A 23,300-nucleotide genomic window follows, 5' to 3' on the forward strand; every position below is an offset into this window, starting at 1 on the left:
GGTCTCCCCAGCCATGCAGAACTGTGAGTCAATTAAACCTCTTTTCTTTACAAATTACCCAGTCTCAGATATTTCTTCATAGCAGCACGAGAACCGACTAACACAGTATGAAACAAAATGGAGACCAGAGAGGAGGATGTGCTAAACACAAGAGAAACATTTTGAAAGTGAAATTCAAGCCTCCAATTAAAGTGAGAGAAACAAAACAAAGTTATCCTAGTTTAGAAAGACCAAGAGTCACTTTCTACCCTCGTCCCCACTAAAAAACAACTATTATGAGCAGTATTTTAGATAAGTATCGCACAGGGTGGTTATACAGCTCCAAATTTTTTAAACTGACTTATCTTTGAGATATTTTCCCTCTTTGACCTCTCTTTCAAAATTAAAACCTCGTTTTTCTTAATGATTCCCAGGCTTCTTTATCCATCTTCTCATCTTCTCCAATCCACTCTGAGGCAAACCTTGGCTTGTCTTATTTTGGTCCATCATAAATCTATTTTTATATGACTTATTAAATTAAGCATAACTATTAATTAAAATTAAGTCAACATTAGTAGGTACTTGGTAAAATATGTTGAATATTCTTTTTTTAAGATTATAAAATCATATTAAACACATGGAGAAAAGTGCTTGTTTGTGAGTCTAGCTGGTGCTGTTGTTTCCAGGTTCTGACGAATCTAAATATATCGGCTCTTTCTCACACTTGGCTACTTATCTTGGAACTTTAACTAATGAGTTAGAGAAACTCATTTTGCAGTCAATGAAATTACAGTGGTATAAAAATAACTATGCAAGGATGTTTCAAATAAAACAACTTGTAGGAAATATCAGAAATTAGGACGTCGAATTAAATGTTGAGAAATCATTATATATAAACTCTTGGAAGTTGAATTCTTTGTTGTAGAGATCTAGATTCCATATACCACTAAGTGAAGACTTTTTGTAAAATTATACAAATATAAACAAGTGTGTTTTGTAGAGGCTTGGATTTTAATACAGCTGCAAAGCCATCCTTGATTAGAAGCTAGTACATTTAGGCAACATTTCTGTTTTTAGTGTACACCCTTATAAGCAGCTAGTAAGTTTCAAGGATTCCCTTAATCTGATAACATGTTACACTTCATGCAAATACAAGGGGCATTTTCATAAAAGAACCCTTTTTTCTGGGTAAAGATGATATTTTTATTTGCATAAGTATGGATGTATAGTTGAATAAAGGGAAAACACAAAGTGATGTGAATTAATGCGTTTTATTCTAAACATACAAAATGTGCTGGACAAATGGAATATAGATAAATTGGTTCTATTTCTAATTATCAGGGTTCATCAAGTCTCTGCCTGCTTCCCTTCTGGGAAATAGTTTATTTCAACATTATCACTTATGTAATAGATGGATGTCACTGTGCGTTGCGAACAAAAAGCAAAGTACAATTCCCAATTGTACTTTCTCATATGGTTATTTTTATATATTACAATACATGTATATTTATTATATATATGTGTAAAGGTAACAAGACAGTCAAAATGTACATATATTTAAAAATATATTCAAAAGTATAAATAGCTCTATTAAGGGTAACATTCTTTGGTCCCATTACTCTGCATTTAAAATATAATCATTATATGCTACAAGAGGGGTTTTTCTCCAGGGAAAACTTACTTTTTGAAATTTCAAATGACTCAAACTTGACCGGCTGAATGTAGTTCACCAGGTTAGACATTTCCTCTGTGGCCATAGCCTCACTTCCAGCGGTCCCCTGGAAGTAGGAATAAAACAGAAGACATTGCCAGAGTCAGCATTATATTATCAGTTATTTTCCTAGGAAAATGACAACATGACTCAAGCATGCAGATAATCATCCCTCCCTTTCTGAAAATTACAAAAAGAAAAATCATTACAGGAGAAAGGCAACAGCAACACCTCATTTGATAAAAGGGAGGGAGGAAGGGAGGTGGGAGGTTGAATGGCGGCTGGCAGCACGGCCCCAGCAGAATCACTCCGTACCCCCTGCCCCCTCCTAGAAATGCCTGATCTTAGTCCCTCTGCAGGCCTCAGGCTCAGATCCTGCATTTTACTGAGGTGACTGGAATGCCCATCAAAGTTTGAGAAGTACTGAGCTATAGCTCATCTTCTATTGCAGGGGGTCCATAGGTGTTGTCTAAGGTTAGTAATTTTTTTTTCTTAACTTTTCTTTTAAGTTCAGGGGTACATGTGCAGGGTTTATATATATATATATATATATATATATATATATGTAAACTCATGTCACAGGGGTTTGTTGTCCAGATTATTTTGTCACCCAGGTATTAAGCCTGGTGTCCATTAGCTATTTTTCCTGATGTTCTCCCTCCTCCCACCTCCACCTTCAGTTAGGCCCCATGTCTGTGGTTCCCCTCTATGTGTCCATGTGTTCTCATCAGATTAGTAAATTAAGAATTCACTGCACAATAAGAAAATTATTAGGCAGGTGACCACCAAATGAACTGAAAATTGTTAATAATAATAAAAAAGGTTTCTTTGTGGAAATGGGCAGGGGTGGGTAAACAACTCCTGCTTTTCTTCATCAACACTCCTCCCTCCCTGCCTTCTTGGTTCCTGGTGTGTCTTAGACAAGCAGGGTAGTATAGTGCAGGGATTAATGGCTCGGGTTCCAGAGCTAGCCTGCCTGATTTTGAATACCAAGTCCACTAGTTAGAAACCGGGCAACCTGGAGCAACTTACTTAACTGCCCTGTGCCTCAGTTGACTCATTTGTAAAATCAGGATAAAATCAATTCCTACAGCATATAGTGGTTTTTGATTAAAAAATAAGTTAATTTATGTGAAGGAGCTTAGACCAGTACCTGGCAAGTAGTACAATCTTACGCTGCTTTTGCTATTATTAGATACGGCATATTACTTTGCTAGAGTTTTTAATGAAAAAGAAAACCAATAATACAGTGTTGGCACAAGTTGGCCCTCTGTAGAGTGATCTAACATTTTCTCACACTTTTAGAAGAGAGGATGCATGGAGATGAGTGTCTTATAAAAATTCTGGGAGTAATATTTAGGTCAAATGTTAACTGGGAAACATTCATTTGCAAATGGACTATCCAATTAGCAAGAGAGTTTAAAAATTATTTAGAATCACTGATCAGAAATTATACACAATTAAAATCATGCTCAGGAACATATACTTTGCCAGACACGGTAAGTTGTTTTCTTCCTGGAAATTAAAAATTGAAATTTAGTGGCGGAACATAATTAAACAAAACTTTAGACATTAAAAAATAATTCTAAGAGGAAGGACATTAAATAAGAGCAGCTTATTGTTTGTTTCATTTTCACTAAATTGTAGAGCTACAAGTGCTGAGACAGAACATATCTAACAAATTTGAAAGCAGATTCAATATAAACTTAAAAATATGTATTTTTAAAGAGAGACAGTGTCTTGCTCTGTTATCTAAGCTGGAGCACAGTGGTGTGATCATAGCTCACTGCAGCCTCAAATTTTTGGACTCAAGCCATCCTCCTCCCTCAGCCTCCCTAGTAGCTGGAACTACAGGTGTACACCACTGCACCTGGATGTGTTTTATCTTTCATTTTAACTTGTTTTTAAAGGTATGAGGTCTCACTCTGTTTCCGAGATCGTTTCAGTATAAACTTTTGCTAAGACAAAATTCTAAAATTCCAAAATTCCGATTGACCTGCTTCTGATTCTCTTCTAGGTTCTGTACACTTAATATTTCTGAGCTAATCAAGTTACTCGGGATGCCTAAGTTTATATAAATAGGTAGCTCTAGTGTTCCAAAATTACAACAATGCAATGAATGTCACAGTTCTGAGCATTTTTCTAAACCGCATATCTTCTCTGGTCTTTGGAACATTTCATAAGCCATTTAACTGCATCAAAAATTGAAGCTGGTCATTGGAAGGCACAAATTTACTTTTTGCCACTAGATGGCAGAAAGTGACCATGAGACAGATCCAGGAGGGTACAGGTTGGTGGAATGCCTTTGGGACCAGAAACCCTAAGTACCCACCTCATCCATTGAAGATTTTTTACAGTCATCATCATCATCATCGTCGTCACTTTCCGTATCAGCTTCTCCTGTCAAATTTTAATAACAGATCATGATGTCAACATTTCAACATTTAGCTTTAAAGCACTTGTAACACATATTTTATCAAAAATTAATTACAGATTTCCTTGGAAGTTGGGCTTTCTGTTGGTTTTAAAATTATTTTTTTCAGGGATTTAAACTTCGTTCGTTATAGGAAATTACACTGACCTTTTAAATATAGATTTTTTTCCTAAACTGGATTTGTTCATAAATACCACTTAAATTTTTCAAACTTCTATTAAAAAATGCTTGTCTTAATATTTTTTCCCTATATGTTTTTAAACACATGGCATTGAACACAGTTTGCTGGCATTGAACACAGTTTGCCTTCTATTGTATGTGTATTCTATTTTGATATACAAACACTCTCTCAGGGTCTCTATGACCCCGAAAACAAATCAATTATCTCTCCTTCATCTTTCCCTTCTTTCCCAAGCCCCAACTCTTCCATGCAATGCTTGGTCAGCACATAGCTCAGCGATCTTGTGTTGACATTTTCCCCAAGGCCAGAGAGGACCTTGCAGTAGTGAAAGAAGTTAGGAGCTGGGGCAGGAACTCTGGGGCTTTGGCAGCAAACTCACTACACAATAATCGTGAAGGGCCAACTTTATCCTAATATTTGTCTGCAAGCTTATTTGATGGACGTCTTGTCATCACAACAAAGCACATATCGTAGAAAATGCTGATATTCTTTTTAAGAGGTCAGGATAACATGGGTGCATCCTTAAATATCAGCATGATTGGAAATCTAACTCCATCAGAAATAATTCAGCATCATATTTAGCCAATATACAGTAATTAAAGCTACATATTTAGCCAATATACAAGTAATTAAATAAATTGTTTTTCCCCTGAAGAATTAGTGGATATTTCTGCTAGGTTAAATATTCATATCAGTATGAAGCATTACATTCTTCCATAGCTATGGGCTTCAGTCAGACCCAGTAAAATCCATTATATAAAAAAGATTTTCAAGTAAAAAGTCAACGAGGTTCGAAAGTTCTAAATTGATTTAACTACTATCTTTCAGGGTTCACACGATGCAATAGCAGGATGAGTCCAATAGATGGCAATAATGGTTCAACAATGAAGTAACTTGCACCACCCCCCCCCACCCCCCCACCCGCTGCCAGCCTTCTGAAAGTTAGCTGCCCTACTCGATCTATATATAAATGGAGACAGTACCACTGCACTGTCCTCTGAGAAGCTTATAAATGTTTTCACTTGGTTGACACAGTTCAATTACTGAATGACAGCACTGAAAAAAGTATTGCTTAAAAATCTCCAGGGGAGAAAAGATTTCTGGGACCAACAAGGGTTATTATGTATTGGATTGTTTATTAAGGAAAACCACATACAACCACTTTATAACGCTGATATTGTATTAGTTAATAAGGTGAATTGATTATATTTTGGATATAAAACGTGTCTTACTAGTATATTAGAGACACATTCTTTTAGGGTATTGCCACTTAAGCATTTTTATAATGAAATTTATCCCAAGTTCTCATTACCTTTTAAAAAAAAAATCAGAGAAGGGATTCTTTTAATTAAGTAATTTTAAAAAAATTCTTTGGCAGAGCTTTCTACAAAATACTTCATAGGACCCAACAATTCACAGTCATTTCAAATAGCCAATCAGGTCATTCTTTAGTTTCTGTGGGAAAGAAAGAATTTGTCTTGCTTTACTGGAAAAAGCAGAAGCCTGATATTTCTCTTGTAAATCTTTGGAGGGATGTTCGGGGAATCTTGTTGAACTATAAAAGATACCTTACTTTACCCTAGTTCATTAGGACAAGTCTACTAGCAAAGGGCTGAATCCTGCAAGAGGCATCTGGCCTACGGGGGTCATGATAAGTCAACTAGCTTTGAAATACAATACCTTTCACTGAGGTTACTGAGTTACTGAGTTCCCAATACTGTGAATATCTACAAAACCAAATGGTAAATTAGCACTCTTTATTCAGGGGCCTACCTACGTATTAAAATGTCCAAAAGTTTCCATTGATTGCATAAGAGACGACAGGGCTAGCTTAGGAAATCTACTGAATAACTAACAGATTGTTGCCCTTTCTCTGTATTAAGCAATAACGTTCACAGCCTGTAAAAATCGTCATTTGTGTTATGCATCCTGTTAATAAGAGGAAGAGAACTGGTAGTGGGAAAGGCAGATGGTAAAAAACACAAGCATCCACATGCAAAGGATGACAAGGTTTGCTTGCTAGCATTCAAGGGATAGAGTTGTGTTAGGAAATAGGTGTGAATGATAGGCCTGTTAACGATATTCACTTCCAAACTTCAAAGAGAACATTTTTACTGAGAACAAAAATTATTTTTGAAAAAATTTTGAGAGACCTGCACAATAATGATGAAAGTCCACATTCACAAGCTACAGGACAAACCCTTTCAAAGAATTATATAATGTCTGTTGATAAAGATTTTAATCTAAACAAAGAAACAGGCAACTGAGACAGAAAAAGAGAAGAAAAGATAAATCAGAGTCTCAGGCTACGTTTTTTTTTTTAACCCTGATTGTCCTAGAGTTTATATTTTAATTATTTTAAAATCTTATAACTGATGCATAATAGGCGTACAGAAAAGTACACATATTGTAAGTCCACAGTGCAAAGAATTTTCCCAAATAAACATGTCTGAGTAAGTGATATCCAGATCAAGAAACAAAATATAACCAATCTCTAGAAGGCTCTTTGGCTCTCTTCTGGTTGCTTTTCCCCCAAGGGAACCCATTATCCTGACTTCTAATAGCATAAATTAGTTTTGCCTGTTTTTTGTACGTTACATAGGTTAAATCATACAGCATGTAGTTTTTTTGTACCTGACTTCCTTTGCTCAGCTTATGTTTATTTATAGTGATTCATCCATAGTTTTCATTTAGCTATAGATCATTCTCATTGCTGCATATTCTTCCTTTGTGTGAATACACCATAATTCATTTATCTGTTGATGGGTATTTGGTTTCCAGTATTTGGCTATTCTGAATACCGCTGCTTTAAGCAATTCTTGTACGTGTCTCTTAGTAAACCTAAATACACATCTTTGTCAAGTATATACCTAGGAATGGAACACCTGAGGTACAGGGACTGCATATATTCAGCTTTTACAGACACTGCTAAGTGGTTTTCCAAATTGATTGCTCCTATGTTTAACTTACAACTGAAAAACTTCCTAGAGTCAAGCTTAAAGTTTCTTCCACTTAATCACCCTGCAATCAGGAGATGTCTGGAATGCAGTCTTCAGATTGCCAAGCTTCTGACTGAACTTGGAAGATAAATTAGACTAAATGACAAATAATCCAAAGGAAATGAGTGACCACTGAATTCTTTTCTCATCAACCACAGAAATCTATTTCGACCTTAATTTAAAAGGGAAAGAAATGATATTAGGCATCCTCTAGGAGCTTCGAAAGATAATTTAAGCAATTTTGCCATGTCACAGATTTTAAAAAGCTCTTCAAAACATGAAAAGATTGAAATGCCCAGAACTCTTCAGCATATCGTCATTGACAATGCATCCAGCGCTCAGTTCTATAGTTAATATGTCCCATTATGAAGCTTAAAGTCACATGGTCACTCTGAAGACTATTTGGCTTACATGGTAGCCAGAATAATGACCTTCTAGAGATGTCTCTGCTCCATGAATATGTTAGCTTGCATGACAAAAGGGACATTGCAGGTGAGATGGAGTTAAAGACCTTGACATGGGCGCAATTATTCTGGATTATCTGGATGGACTTGAGTTCTTGCCAGCAGAGGACATTTCCTGCCTGTGGTCAGAGGGAGATGTGACCACAAAAGAAAGGTTAGTGAAATGCAGCCTTGCTGGCTTTGAAGCTGGAGGAAGGAGCCCCAAGCCAACGAATGTGGGTGGCCTCTTGAAGCTGGAAAAAGCAAGGAAACAGCTTCTCCCTTAGAGCCTCCAGGAAGGAACACAGCCCCTCCGACACCTGGAGTGTAGCCCAGTGAAACCCAGGGGTCTTCCTGACTTACAGGACTAGAGGATAATGCATTTGTGTTGGTTTAAGCCACTAAGTTGGTAGCAGCAAGAGAAAACCAGTAGTTTAAAACTGTGCAGAAATAGGAATGTTCAAAGTCCTTCAAAGCTAATTTCAGAGCAGCAGAATCTTTTTAATTCTTTTTTTTTTTTTTTTTTTTTTTTTTGAGATGGAGTCTTGCTCTATCACCAGACTGGAGTGCAGTGGCTAGATCTTATCTTACTGCAACATCTGCCTCCCAAGTTCAAGTGATTCTCCTGCCTCAGCCTCCTGAGTAGCTGGGACTATAGGCACATGCCACTACGCCCAGCTACTTTTTGTATTTTTGCAAAGAGACAGGGTTTCACCATGTTGGCCATCAAAGAAATGGGATTTCACCATGTTGGCCACCAAAGAGATGGGGTTTCACTATGTTGGCCAGGAGGGTCTCGAACTCCTGACCTTGTGATCTACCTGCCTTGGCCTCCCAAAGTACTGGAATTACAGGCATGAGCCACCACGCACAGCCCAGAGCAGCAATTCTTAAACCAACACAGAACATGAGGGGGAGAGCCCACCAGCCCCTCACCGGCTCCTGGGGATGAGGGCTCGAACATGCTGGAGGAGTCGCTGCAGGTGTTGGAGGCTTGTTCTGAGAGCTTCTTTTTGCCGCTTCCTTCTGATGACTTGTGTGATTTCTTCTTATTTTTCACCAAAATTTTATACATTAACTCCATAGGGCTTGGAAGAGGAACTCCAGATTCCAGCTAGTAGAAATGAAAGGCATACTCTTTAAAACTACTGCTCCCTCTTTCAGATCCCCTCCCCAGACCCCCTGTTCAGCTTTGGATACCGAATGTCTAGACTGTTCTTCCCCACCTTCAACACTGCTCATTAAACTCTTAGTGTATCCTGCACAGGCGCTAATTTTTTTTTTTTTTTTACATCAAAGATATATTTTCATTACTATACTTTTTTTTTTTTTCAACACATTCTACATGAATAAGACCATAGAAATATACTGGTAGATTTGATGTACTAAATCTGAACATTTATGAATTTTCAAGTTTGTACATCTAATGGGAAAATCAATTTCCCATGAGAGGGTCATTAGATATTATATCAGAAAGCATGTGGGCAAGCCACAAGATAGGCTACTTTGAGAAAATGTATAGAATGCCTAAGTTGGTCCTCTATTCTTGGCTTGCAATGAGTGTAGGGACTGGTATAAACTCACTTAAAAATGCATGGAGATCGGGCAAAAGGGTGCAGGAAGGAAAATGTTACTTTAGGATATTTCTGCTGCTTTCCTTCCTAAAACAGAGATATCATCATGGCAATAGGCGACCTGAGTTGTGCCACACCAAAAGGTGCATGCAAGGAAATAGAGAGCAGCCAGCAGGGACAGGCCAAGAAGACATTGTGCCACCTGCAGTGTCCTGTTTTGCCAACCCACTCATCTCAAAGGGGTGTGATGAGGTTCCTTGGGAGTGAGCAGAGGCCTGTCCTCTTGGACTGTCTCTATGGGCTGATTGTAATTGTTGGGAAATCTGCACTCTTGATTGAGTTTCATCAGGCAGCCAGTGAGAGAGAAGAGCGTGGGAAGAGGAAGAGAGCAGAGGCACTTCCTGCACCCTTTGTGGGGCCCATTGCTGGTATCCTCCTTGTCAAAGATTTCATCATCAACTGCATTAATCTTACCAAGAAACATAAACATGAAAAGGAAGTAAGTTTTCCCTCAACCTTGTTCATCAATAATGCACACATTCCTTCAAGGACAAACATCAAAACTGCTTACTGGATATTTTTCCAGGGGCTCCATGAGAAGGGCATCCCCAAAGATCAGTCGGCAGTACTCCGCCATCTTGGCTTGCTGCTTTGGGCTAAGGGAGAACAAGAACAGAAGAAGGAAAGCAGGGAGGCTTATCCAAAGAGCCTGAACAGGATTGCTTTTTGTTATTAACTACAGAAAGAAGTGATTCTCTAATCCCACCCGTCAGGATTGGTTTTTATCATCCTACATATTTATCCTAACTTACGTGAATTTGAATAACATACACAAGTGGACAGTGAAAGCATTGACGTGTGAGGTGGTTCCCAGGGCAGACCTGCATAGACACAGGTGGAAGGGACAGCAGGTCATTTGCTGTCACTGGAGCCTTGAAATTCCCAGAGTTAGAGGCTCAGTCCCTTTTGTTTAACTCGCTGATTCCAAGTCAATTGCAAGACACTTGGAGAAAGAACCCTTTCATATTTCCATGTAAATTCTCAAGTGAAATTTGTAAACCACTGCTGCAAAGGAGTGTTTATGAGGAGATGAAAGAGGATAGATAAGGAAGGATGGCAGGGAGGGAGCTGAGTAGGGAAAGAGAGACAATGGAGAAAGAAAAAGAGAGGGAGAGAATCTCAAAATGTAGAAAAGGGCAGACAGGCAAACAAACAGTGTGTCACTTGGGGAGGGGGTCCTGGAGGAAAGATAAAAGTAGCAGGCACCTCGGGGAAAGTTGTGTGCAACTCTTATGTACATAATAGAAAAGCAAAGGTGGTATCATTCTGAATATGTTGCCAGTAGGGACCTGGTATAATGGAAAAAGGCTGGCACTGCAGGGTTTGCTGAGCTGAGCTCCAGAGTCTGAACCACTCTGGGTCTATATAATGAGGAGAATAATAACTGTTCTTGGAAAGGGACAGAGGATGCTGAGAAGATGAAATGAAGTAATGGATGCAAACGCCTTTGAAACATTAAAAGAGCAGGGCAAATGTAAGATGATTCCACTGTTACAAGGCGGCGTCCGCCAGCTAGACTAGACAAATCCTATCTCCAGTAACTTGTAAACACAGCTGATATAGGGGAACATTCATATTCTTTCAATGCTACTGCTTCCCTTGACCTTTCAAAAAGCAATAATTTTTTCCTCACTTCGTGGAATGTTAAATATCATTATAAAGGTATCCAATTCCTTTAGGTTTTATGGATTTTGAATTTGATCTACAGTCTGTCAAACTTGATTTCCAATAGTTATCTCTACATGCTGCAATGATAATACATTTTAGCAGAACTGTGACTGTACTAAGAATAAGTAACAGCGATGAAAAGCCTTCTTGATGAAAATTCAAATCGATCATAAAATGTAATTCTTATTTTCATTCCCTTTTCCATGAATGTTTAAGCCTGGATCATCAGCTGTTCTTTTTTTTTTTTTCCTGGGGTTAGGGGGGTAGTATTGAGGGTTCAAATCATACTACAGTGGTCCACAGGAAAAGTCACTATTTTGTATTCCTTTTTTTCCTTTTAAAAACAAAGCATGTGCTCTGGGGGGAAAGTGAGTTCTCTGGCATTTGAATATGAACCCCCAAGTCATGTGCTCTGGGGGGAAAGTGAGTTCTCTGGCATTTGAATATGAACCCCCAAGTCACTGCTTTCTTGGAACCGCAGGGAGAGGCTAAGGAGAGATTCAAAGGACTTGCAAAGTCCTCCACAGCAACCTTGCCCCTTCTCACCAGGCCTCTCTTGGTCTGTATGGGAGCTTATTAAATGGCTTATGCAGCCCTCAGAATACAGTACCACATTCCTCGGTAGTATTAGGGAGAGAAGAAAAACTACTAGTCAGAGAATTGATCCTGAAAAGCATCAGAGGTTATTGCAGAAGGACAAGTCATTAGAAACTGTCTATGAGAGCTTTGGGAGCAGGCAGAGAAGTGGCTGAATAGGTAGGGCCAGCCCCGGGCATCCTTGGGTTCAGGTCTTCTTCCTCCAGTGATAACTTGCACAGGGGTTCAACCAGGTCAGCCTGCACTGTGGCTGCTGCTGATAAGAAATGCATTTGTGCTGGGACGACATGTTCCAGAGTGCACTAAAGAAATGGCCAAACCCTCCATTTCCCTTTTACAGAAAGATGCTGCTCAATATCATGGAGCATTACTTCTTCAAGTGTGGTCCCTGAACCATCAGCAGCATCATCACCAGGAGCTTGTTAGAAGTGCAGATTCTGAATCAGAGACTCTGGGAAACTGGAGTCTGCGTCTTAACAAGCCCTCTTGATTCTGGTGTGTGTTCAAGTTTGAAAACCACTGTGATTGATTAAAATAAGTCAACACGTGCTGAAGTTGATGACATTTTTCCTGAATATTGGAATTGGGAGACCCGAATTATCTTTAATCAAACACCTGGAGTGAAAGCAGAGCGTTTTACCTGAAAGCCCTGCTCTCAGGATTTTCCAGGTAACCATATTCTCTCCAGTAGAGGAATTTCAGGGAGATGTCCCAAATATCCCCAAATAGGTGCCCTCTGTCAGGAAGTCCCCAAATCAGGCCCAGATAAAGATTTTACTGGAGCCATGATTATCACTCAGTTCCACTAAGGAATCACCTGAGCTGTTAATGCGCAGGTGACAGGATCAAGTCCACAGTCCCCTGATTCACGTAGCTCGGACAAAAGCCCCGGAACGTGCATTTTAAGCCAGCCTGCAGATAATTCTGATGCAGGTGGTTAGTAAACCATGGTGGTTACAGCTTAGCTCTTCTATCTCATTCACATCACCTGGGGTCTTATTAAAATGAAGAGTCCAACACAGAGTCCAGGGTGGGGCCCAGGACTCGGCTGCAGCTCTAACTTGCTCACCAGTGATGCAGATGCTGCTGGTCTGAGGACCACACTTTTAAGAACAAGAATCTATGTCTAATGTAGACGTTTAGAACCTGCCTGAGGGCTGGGCGTGGTGGCTTACATCTGTAATCCCAGCCCTTTCGGAGGCCGAGGTCAGGAGTCCCAAGATCAGCCTGGCCAACATGGTGAAACCCTGTCTTTACTAAAAATGCAAAAGTTTGCCAGTTGTGGTGGTGCATGCCTGTAATCTCAGCTACTCAGGAGGCAGGAGAATCGCTTGAACCTAGGAGGCGGAGGTTGCAGTGAGCCGAGATTGTACCACTGCACTCCTGCCTGGGTGACAGAGCGAGACCCTCAAACCAAACAGACAAACAAGAACAAAGACAAAAACAAAACCTGCCTCAGAATCAACTGAGATGGACAGAACAAGAGATAGGTGTCCAAGCAAAAAGTAAAATGAGCTATTTGGTAATCAGGCTATCCATGTTCTCAATAAACATGCACACCCACCTGATGGAACTAAATCAGAGCAGAGAGCAAATACTGAATTGAAAAAGTCAGAGGAAAACAAACCGACTTTAATTGCAGGTCAGAACTGCAGAAATAAAAGGCATTAAAATTGCAATTAGCAAAAAAACAAAATCCTGACGTGTTTAGAGCATCAATATCAGCTATTATGGAGATGAAGTGAGAGGAAAAAAAAATCACAAATGCATTTTGAACTTCAGGTCATAGCAGACATTTCTGAGCATAATAAAATACTCCCAGTATTTTATTATATGCTGGGACAGAGGTCAGGGCAGAGGTCTGGGGCAGAGGTCTGGGGCAGAGGTCAGTTTTCCCGACTGAGGAACTCACTTGATTTCTTGGGGGTAAATCCTCCAATCTGAATGAAACCAACTTCTTTCCCTATAAAGGAGGAATCTGCAATCCATGGAAATTAAGAACCTTGTTCAAAATTTCACAGTTTTCTGTGGCTGAACATGGGTAAAGCTTACTTTACTTGAATTTGGTGTAGAATTCTTTTTATAAAAGTGCTGGTTCACAAGTAGGATGTCAGAGTCAAGTAGGGCTTTCAAAAATATATTTTCAAGTCTTATTTCTAGAAATTCTAAGTCAGGGTAAGAGTATAACTCAGGAATCTGCATTTTGAAGACACTTCATGGGATTCCGATGTAGCAACAGGATACATTGAAAGCAGCTAATAGCAGATTTCCTTTTATTGTCCATGGATAGGTGACTTCAGATATTGGGAGAGAAAACCAGAAATTTCAGTGGCTTTTCTTGTTTTTTCTTTCTTTTTTAATAAATTAATTTTTTTTGTTGTTTTTTGAGACAAAGTCTCACTCTGTCACCCAGGCTGGAGTGCAGTGGCGTGATCTCGGCTCACTGCAGCCTCTGCCTCCCGGGTTCAAGAGATTCTTCTGCCTCAGCCTCCTGAGTAACTGGGACTATAGGCACTCGCCACCACACCCACTTTGTATTTGTAGTAGAGACAGGGTTTCACCGTTTTGGCCAGGATGGTCTCGATCTCCTGACCTCGTGATCCGCCCGTCTCGGCCTCCCAAAGTGCTGGGATTACAGGAGTGAGCCACTGTGCCCAGTCCTTTTCTCCTTTTTTTCTAGTGTAAATTTGTTTTGGACGTGTGGCCCAAGTGAGCTGGGACCAGAGTTCTAAACCTGAAATTCCATATATGCAGCACACAGGGGAATAAAATAGTTCATCAGAGATGGCAGATAGGTGTCAGATGTCTTGCTGGTCTATTCCGAGGTCACTGTGCTGAGAAGGATTCTGAGGTTACTTCTAGGTTTAGTGGGAAACAGTGCTGCTACTGCCTGCTATGGGTTCAGGAACTAGATGAGGTGACTCACAAGTCAAGCATGGGGTTTTAACAGCGAAGGGAAAGCTTATCGGTTTTCTTTGGGTGTGTGCTAGCCTCCCAGGAAAGAATGGTGGCTGAGCAGTTTTGATATCTGAAGGACAAGGGAAATATGAAGCAAGCAACTCCCACCCACTTCCTCCACAATAGAATTTTATCTTTTAGTATTTCACTGCCATTACATTATCTCAGTGGTTTGGGACACAATCATGGCATCCTGGAAAGGCTGTTTTCCTGTTTTCTTTTGTCATATATAAATTATTAATGAACTTGTAATAGCTAAATTTATCATTTTTAAGCCAGTAAGGGCAGTACAATGGCACTAGTCTCTTAGCCTTTGTGCATGATGCAGAAATTAGTTTTCATGTCCAGTTCTGGATCTCTACATGACTGGTGTGAAGAACTGCAAAAACCATCTTGTGTTTAAGCATTACAAGCCACAGAGGTGAACACTTGCTGGCCATTGTCTGGTGGATGCTCTCATTGTCTGAATTTGATGTTTTGAAGGCTTGCGATGCTTCTGTTTAGGCGTAGGAGATGTGTTGGTTAAAAGGTTAAAAGTGTGCATTTTGAAGTCACACTAACTGGATTGGAATCCCATCTCTGTCATGTTTTAGTTACATGGCCTTGAGCAAGTTGTTCATCCTCTTTAGGACTCAGTTTCATCATCTGTAAAATGGCGACAATCATAATATTTACTCTTAGAAGCACCTGGGTTTGTGGTGAGGCTTACATGAGCTGAGGCTTGTAAAATATTTCAAAAACTGCTTGCCACAAAAAATGTTTAATAAAGGTTAGCTGTTATGTTGGTGGAGGTGGCGGTTGATATTTTTCTGGCTATGTCAAGGGGAAGCTCAGTGTAGCAGGTGTGACAATACAGAATGGAACCATAGCCTTTCATTTTGTCTAATTTAAATAGAAACATCTCTTTAAGAAAATAAGTATGCCAATCCCAGCACTTTGGGAGGCCAAGGTGGGCGGATCACCTGAGGTCGGGAGTTCGAGACCAGCCTAACCAACATGGAGAATCCCCGTCTCTACTAAAAATATAAAATTAGCCGAGCATGGTGGCGCAGGCCTGTAATCCCAGCTACTCGGAAGGCTGAGGCAGGAGAATCACTTGAACCCGGGAGGCGGAGGTTGCAGTGAATCAGGATCGTGCCATGGCACTCTAGCCTGGGCAACAAGAGTGAAACTCTGTCTCAAAAAACAAAAAACAAAACAAAACAAAACAAAACAAGAAAAGAAAGAAAGAAAGAAAGAAAGAAAGAAAGAAAGAAAGAAAGAAAGAAAGAAAGAAAGAAAGAAAGAAAGAAAGGAAAAAAGAAAAGTATGCCAGATGCCCTTCTTCTATTTAAAAAAAAAAAAAAAAAAGCGTCCTCAAGTTGAAACTACAATGCCTGAAAGAAAAGTGCTAAAGTATTGTGATAAGGTTTGAATCTGCATCTCTGACCAAATCTCATGTCAAATTGTAACCCCCGATGTTGGAAGCGGGGCCTGGTGGGAGATGATTGGATCATGGGGGTGATTTCTTTTGGTTTAACACCATTCCCCTCGGTACTGTTGTTGTGATAGTGAGTTCTCACGAGATCTTGTTGTTCAAAAGTGTGTGACACCTCCTCACTCTCTCTTAGTCCTCCTCCTGCCATGTAAGACACCTGCTTCCACTCTGTTTTCCCATGAGTAAAAGCTCCCTGAGGCCTCCCCAGAAGCAGATGCCACCAGGCTTCCTGTACAGCCTGTGGAACTGTGAGCCAATTAAACCTCTTTTCTTCATAAATTACCCACTCTCTGGCATTTCTTTATAGCAGTACAAGAATGGACTAATACATATTGTTACAGGCCAATTACAAATGAATGGAGAGAGATGAGAAATTGTTTAACAGAGTCAATTGCAAAGCAGAACCATCACAGCAAACTAGGTATTAAATACAGCCTCTAAAGAGGTGCCCCTTTGAGTAAGAACAGAAATAGCATGGAACAGAATAAATTCCTTTCTCTTCCTTTGACCCTCAGAAGCGTTGGAGAAGCTATGTGCCAAAGGATTACATCATTCATTGAATGACTGTTGCATAATGAAACAGAACCACAAGCCAGTAAACGTAATATGGATTTCTGGAAGGCAAACTGAAAAAATACAGATAATTATAAAATTGTCACATTTAACTACTTAGAAATTCTTCAAGTTGAAATTTGCTCATGACCAATCTGCATCTTTAATATTTAGTGAACTCTTTAAGAATTAGAGAATTGAAGCACGTGTTGCAAGTTACTTGGACAAAGAGGCTCAGTGACCTGGGAAAGGCTCTCATTAGGAAGGAGGGTCAAAAGAAACTTGTAATCCAAATTAGGACAGGTGCTGCTGGCTTTTAGTTGAAAATTCTGGCTTAGGTTCCCGAAATGAAAGCAGGGGCTTTCATTCAATATGGATAACAATCTTTCATTCTGTAGCTCTTTAAAGTGAGTAACTACATGATAAACTAATATACATCTATCAGATATAAATGTGTCTCTCTTTGGTAATGTGTGCTAAAATGAATATAAAACAGTGAAGTCAAAATAACCTTTTCTTTGTGTAGCTCAGCAATACATGCAGGCTATTTTGAAATTGGCAAATACAAATATTGACAAACGGGAAAGCCAGTGAAAAGGGGGAATATGGAGGTTTGGTGAACTGAGTTCTGTGTAAGTGCAAATTGGTAAAATGGAATTCACAGCTCTCCCTCCACCTGCCACAAGGTGATGTTGGACTCAAATTGTGTGCAATAGAAGGAACTCATGAAGGAGAGTTATAAAAGTGGCCCACAGCACCCCAAATCTATGACAGAGACACGTATTGTGTAGGAAAACATGTTCCATTGCATTGCAAAAAGAAGAGATTTTAATTTAAAAACCATACTATGGTATGAAAATAGATCCTACAAGTCCAATGGACAATTTTAATGTTGATTATTTTAAGTGAATTCCATCACCTACAAATGAAAACATGCCAGTTAATATATAACATGACTGAAGAACACCATTAATAATGTCAAATAATTTTAAATCTGATAAACAATTACTCAGTATGCCCCATTTGGGAAAAAGACTCTTTCCTGAATATGTTGAATACTTACGAATCCACATGGTTCTCAAATGAAAGGAGAATTGGAAAAGGTGAAGTCTTAAATGCACACTCCGCAATTGCTTCTATCACTTCCTGAAAATGAGAACACATGTATATTCAGTATGCCAGAAATTTTCATCTGTATATTCTTGAGGTGTATTAAATCTATTAATATAGTTGTCTTTTCCATTCAGAGAATTGTATCAAATGGCCTGAAATGGCTAGAAGGGATTTCGAGGGCTGCTGGACGGTGCTATTTCCGACTCTTGATTCTGCAAAGTTATAAGAAGATTGGATTTTGGTGGAGGGGAGAGAGAAATGCAAAGGAGAGGATTCTCCTGTCTGCTAATTGTATCTATTTTTTAATAATGAAAGAAATCTAATCATATTATAAATATTTGGGACAGTAAGAGAAGGCAAAAATTTTCACCCACAAATCCACTTTCTGAACCAAACCATTGTTAGCATTTCATTATATTCACTTCTAGTCTGTCTCTCATGGATTTATGTAGTTTAGTTTTAGTTACAGTATATACTCAACTTGTATTTTTAAAAAGCATTGTTATTGAGATGTAACTTTTTTGAGATATAATCTGCCCATTAAAAGTGTACAGTTCAATGGTTTTTAGTATATTCAGAGTCACACGAGCGCCATCTCAATATAAGTTAGAACATTTTTATCGCCTCAAAAAGAAACCATGTACCCACTAGCAGCCACTCCCCATTCCTGCATCCCACCCCACACACCTAGTCCCAGGCAATCATTCATCTACTTTATGTCTTCATAGATTTGCCTATTTTAATTATTTCATATAAATGTAACCATACAATATATGGTTGTTTGTACTGACCATCTTTCACTTAGCATGGTTTCAAAGTTCATCCATGTTGTAACATGTATCAGTACTTCAATTTTCAATCTGCATTTTTAAAAATGTATGTGCCACAAGTTTCAATATGTGTACAAAATTCTAGAAAGTAAAGGTATCAAAATTGATTTAACCATTCCCCAACTGTTGGACAGCTACATTTGCAGAGTTGTCATTCAAATAATTCTACAAAGAACATCTTCATTTTTTCCCTAATATCTTGAATGATTTTCTGGGAATGAATTCTCGGAAGGGGAATTCTTGATTTAAGAATATGAATACTCTTACAGTCCCTCATGTATCTTCAAATTGCTTTTCATTTTAGATTGCTCAGAATAAGGCATGCAGGACCAGATTTCAATGCATATTCACCAGTTTGGGGCATTATTCTTAAAAATGTTTTTCTTATTTAAATGGTAGTAAAGTGCAGTCTCATTTATTATTTAATTATATCACTTTCAGTAGTAGTGAGGTTTCATATTCCCATACACTTGTTTTTAGTTATATTTATTTTTTTCATATTCTCCTTTTAAGTAAGTATTTCCACTCCTATTCCTTACGCCTGAGCCTTTTCTGCTATCGTCTCTACCTTCCCCATTCAACGTATAGCATTCTTTATATCCACTCCTGAAAGCTATTTCCCTGGCCCTAGAGTATAAATAAGGCTTTCTAATTCTGTACTATATTTGCATATATCCTCTAAGAAGGATTTGCCTGCATGGAGCGAGAAGAATCACTTTTACTGTTTCTTAGAAATGAACTCACAGATTATCTTTCATACATAATCAGTTTAACTTTTATGATAGTTGAGTCTGTCAAAAAAAAAGCAAGCACTATAAAAGGTAAGCAACATCCAGATTTTAAATGCTATATTTGATTTATTTGAGCACAGGCTTTGGATTCAAACAGACTTTTGAATCCTTGCCTCTGAGATTTACAAGCTGTGTGACCTTGGGAAAATCACTTAATGCCTCTGTGTATTGGTTTGCTGACCTATAAAGTGGGGGCAATAAACCTCACTTCACAGATCTGTTGTGAAGACGCAGCAAGAGAAGGCAAAGGACTCAGCTCATCATGGTTATATATTCTCAGTTCAACTAAGGTGCAGAGATATTAACTGACTTACCTTAAGTCATAGAGAAGAGAATCCCAGGAAGGGATTGAATCCCAGGAAGGGATTAAACCCCAGGAAGATTTGTCTGACTCTAGAGCTTATTAATACCCAACCATTGCAGTAACTTCCATGTAGCTAATAATCTCAGCCAACTAAGAGCAAAGCCCTCAAAAGAACTGAGAATAGAGGTCATCAAGCATGTGGATACTAAGTGTGGGAAAAAAAGGGCTGGATTTTGTTTATTTCATAAATTTGGCACTAGTGTATCAGGTAAAGGATAAATACAGTAGAGCCATTCTCGCCTCCTCTCCTTCTCTCACGTCTTTTAATTCCTCAGCAATCTTGTCCAAAATAGATCCCGAGTACAGTCAAGTGTCAGCACCTCCACTGCTATCATCCTAATACAAAAACCACTGCAGTCACTGCTGTGTTAGATTTTATCATCATTGCCACTTATTTGCTTCCCCCTTCCTTTGGGAGGATTCTATCTACACACTCTGTTGACCATAGGCTTGGCCGTGTGTTTTATTTTGGCCAAGGGCCTGGGTGTGAAAATGACATGTGCTGCTGCTGAGTAGAGTCTTGAAGATCCATCATGTTGTTGTCCAGACATTTCTCTTTCTCTTCTCCCATGAGTCCAGTGATATCATAGATGGGGGTTGTTCATTCAATATGAATTCCAAACAATAGCAATCAGAGCCACAGCTGACATCTAACCTGAGTGAGAAGTAAACCTTTGTGGCTGTAAATCACTGTGATCCTGGGGTTTCTTTTTATTGCAGAAAAACCTAGGAGAAGCTGACTGACAGAGTCTTTTTACTGCTTTCCTGGCTTCTAGTGTTTGCCGCTGTATTCCACACCATAGCCAGAGTCATTGCTCCTAAACATGAGTAGACAGTTTCACTCCTTTTAATAAACTTTCCAATGACTTCCCATTTCACATGGAATGAAATCCAAATTCATTATCATCATCTACAGAGCCTAACTTGATCTGGCACCTGCCATTTCTTTAAATTCATCTCCTTTTCCTCTCCCTCTCTGTCACCTGGATACAGTCCATTGATCTTGTTGCTTTTCCTTGAATATATCAGGCATGCTTTCATCTCACCATCTTTGCACTGTGTTCCTTCAGTCAAAAATACTCACATGAAAGCATGATTTATTGCATTGATTTGGGAGTAAGTACAGCATCTGTGCCTAAACATCACCTTACCAAAGGCCTGCCTCCACCATCCAGACAGCATAACTCAGCTCTCTCTTTTCCTTGCCCACTGATTTAGATTGTTTTAAAGGGCATGTTTCTATGCACTGTATCTTTGTGTTTATTTTGATCTATCTTTCCTCACTAGACAGTGTAAACTTCTTGAGGTAAGAACTTGTTCTCTTCACTGTTCTGCTAAGGCATATTCTAGATGCTCACAAAATACTTTCAGATGAATGAATGAACTCCTGATATGTAACAGAAGAGAAACAGAATTTATCTAGTTGTGTTCCCATTTATTCTTCTATTGACTAGCTCAGAGATCAGCACACATTTTTCATAAAGGACCAGGTAGTGTTTTAGGCTTTGCTGGACATAGAACTTCTATTTCTATGGCAACTATTCAACTCTGCCTTTGAAGCTTGTGATGATTAATTTTATGTGTCAACTTGACTGGGTCATGGGGTGCCCAGATATTTGGTTAAACATTCTTCTGGGTGTCTCTGTGAGGGGTTTCTGGAAGAGATTAACATTTACATTGGTAGACCGAGTTAAGCAGCCTGCCCTCCCTAATGTGGATGGGCCTCATTCAATCCACTGGAAGCCTGAATCGGAGAAAAAAAAAAAAAAAAGAAAGAAAAGACAGAGTAAAAGAGAATTTGCTGTTTCTGCTCGAGTGTTTTTGAGCTGGGACATCGGTCTTCTCCTACCTTGAGACTTGGACTTGTACTGCAGCTTACACCATTGGCTCTCCTTATTCTTACGCCTTTGGATCAGGACTGCTATTGTACCATTAGGTCAGCTGGGTCTCCAGCTTGTCAACTGAAGATCTTGGAATTTCTCAACCTCCATAACCACATAAGCCAGTTCCTTTTAATAACTCTGTCTCTCTAGAAAGAGAGCCAGTCCAGACTAATGCATAGCCCCAAAGCAGCCACAGATAATATGCAAACAATTGGATGTGGCTATGTTCCAACAAAGCTTAATTCACAAAAGCAGATGGCAGGATAAATGTGGCCTGCAGAAGATAGTTTGTTGACCTTTGGACTGGTCTGATCATTGGCTTAAGCAAAGCTTAAAACTTGATTGTAACCAAAGTAAATGTAATTTTGTATTATAGAGGGTTGAATGTTGATTCATACTCAATAGCCAGATTAATTTTTTTTTTTTTTTTTGAGACGGAGTCTCGCTCTGTCGCCTGGGCTGGAGTGCAGTGGCCAGATCTCAGCTCACTGCAAGCTCCGCCTCCCAGGTTCCCGCCATTCTCCTGCCTCAGCCTCCCGAGTAGCTGGGACTACAGGCGCCGCCACCACGCCCGGCTAATTTTTTGTATTTTTAGTAGAGATGGGGTTTCACCGTGTTAGCCAGGATGGTCTCTATCTCCTGACCTCATGATCCACCCGTCTCGGCCTCCCAAAGTGCTGGGATTACAGGCTTGAGCCACCGCGCCCGGCGGTGTTAATTTTTTAACAACTTCATGGCTGAAATTTCCAATAAACATTGAGCTTTAATTTTTTTTAAAGTCCTTCAGATATACATGTAAATAAAAGTGTAGTTAGTCTTTGCTACCTGTTGTTTTTCTTGAAATGAAGTCTTGCTCTGTTGCCCAGGCTGGAGTGCCATAGCATGATCTCGGTTCATTGTAACCTCTGCCTCCTTGGTTCAGGCAATTCTTGTGCCTTAGCTCCCAAGCAGCTGGGACTACAGGCACGTACCACCACACTCAGCTAATGTTTTGTGTTTTTAGTAGAGATGGGGTTTTGCCATGTTGGCCAGGCTGGTTTTGAACTTCTGACCTCAACTGATCTGCCTGCCTCAGCCTCCCAAAGTGCTGGGATTACAGGCATGAGGACTGTGCTGGCCAGCTTTGCTAACTTTTCTGATGATGGCTCTCTTCGTTGTCTATTTGAGAACTTCTCCAGCCACCTTTAATAATGAAAGTGGATTGTGGGCTTGCCTCATTGGTATTTAGGCCAAGGAGAGTTAAATCTGAAGGTGGGTAAGCCCCTCTTCCCCTCCTCTAATTTAGGAAGTGAGTATTTAGCTTCAGGTCAAATCTCTCTCATATCTTTATCTTAGGCTGATAAAATGTGAGTGCTTCTCTGGGCCTGCTCTTAGAATTGTAGGGAGTCCATGCACCCCCATCTTCGTAGCTCCCTGGGTTTCATTCTCTCTTCCCACAGTGGGGATGCTAGTGTGGTCTGAACTACAGCTGGGCCACTGGGGTTCCTAGATTTTCCTGTCTTGCTTCCCCTGCTTTTCCCTTTGTCCTGCCTCTGACATTGTGTACTTCTGATCTTGTGTGCTTGACTTAGGACTCATGTTTGCAGTGGAGCATCCAAGCTCATCTGTTGTTCCCTTCTCTGCTCCTACTGGACCCCTAACCAAGGCCTGGGCTGTGTTTAGTTTACTACAATTTGGGCTTCTGGT

General features: G+C 39.6%; 1 protein-coding gene across 3 annotated transcripts in view; it reads right to left on the reverse strand.

The window, feature by feature from the left end:
* Positions 1–23,300, reverse strand: part of PLCB1 (phospholipase C beta 1) — a 744,009-nt gene that overhangs the window by 158,178 nt on the left and 562,531 nt on the right. For all 3 annotated transcript variants that reach the window (XM_005568372.4, XM_005568373.4, XM_065521765.2), the window contains exons 12-16: positions 17,697–17,779; positions 9,893–9,977; positions 8,684–8,861; positions 4,023–4,090; positions 1,661–1,757 (exon numbers count right to left, since the gene is read on the reverse strand). In XM_005568372.4, the coding sequence (XP_005568429.1) occupies positions 1,661–1,757; positions 4,023–4,090; positions 8,684–8,861; positions 9,893–9,977; positions 17,697–17,779 (511 nt within the window). The remainder of the gene's footprint in view (positions 1–1,660; positions 1,758–4,022; positions 4,091–8,683; positions 8,862–9,892; positions 9,978–17,696; positions 17,780–23,300) is intronic.

This window comes from Macaca fascicularis, chromosome 10, assembly GCF_037993035.2.
Source record: "Macaca fascicularis isolate 582-1 chromosome 10, T2T-MFA8v1.1".
Taxonomy (NCBI): domain Eukaryota; kingdom Metazoa; phylum Chordata; class Mammalia; order Primates; family Cercopithecidae; genus Macaca; species Macaca fascicularis.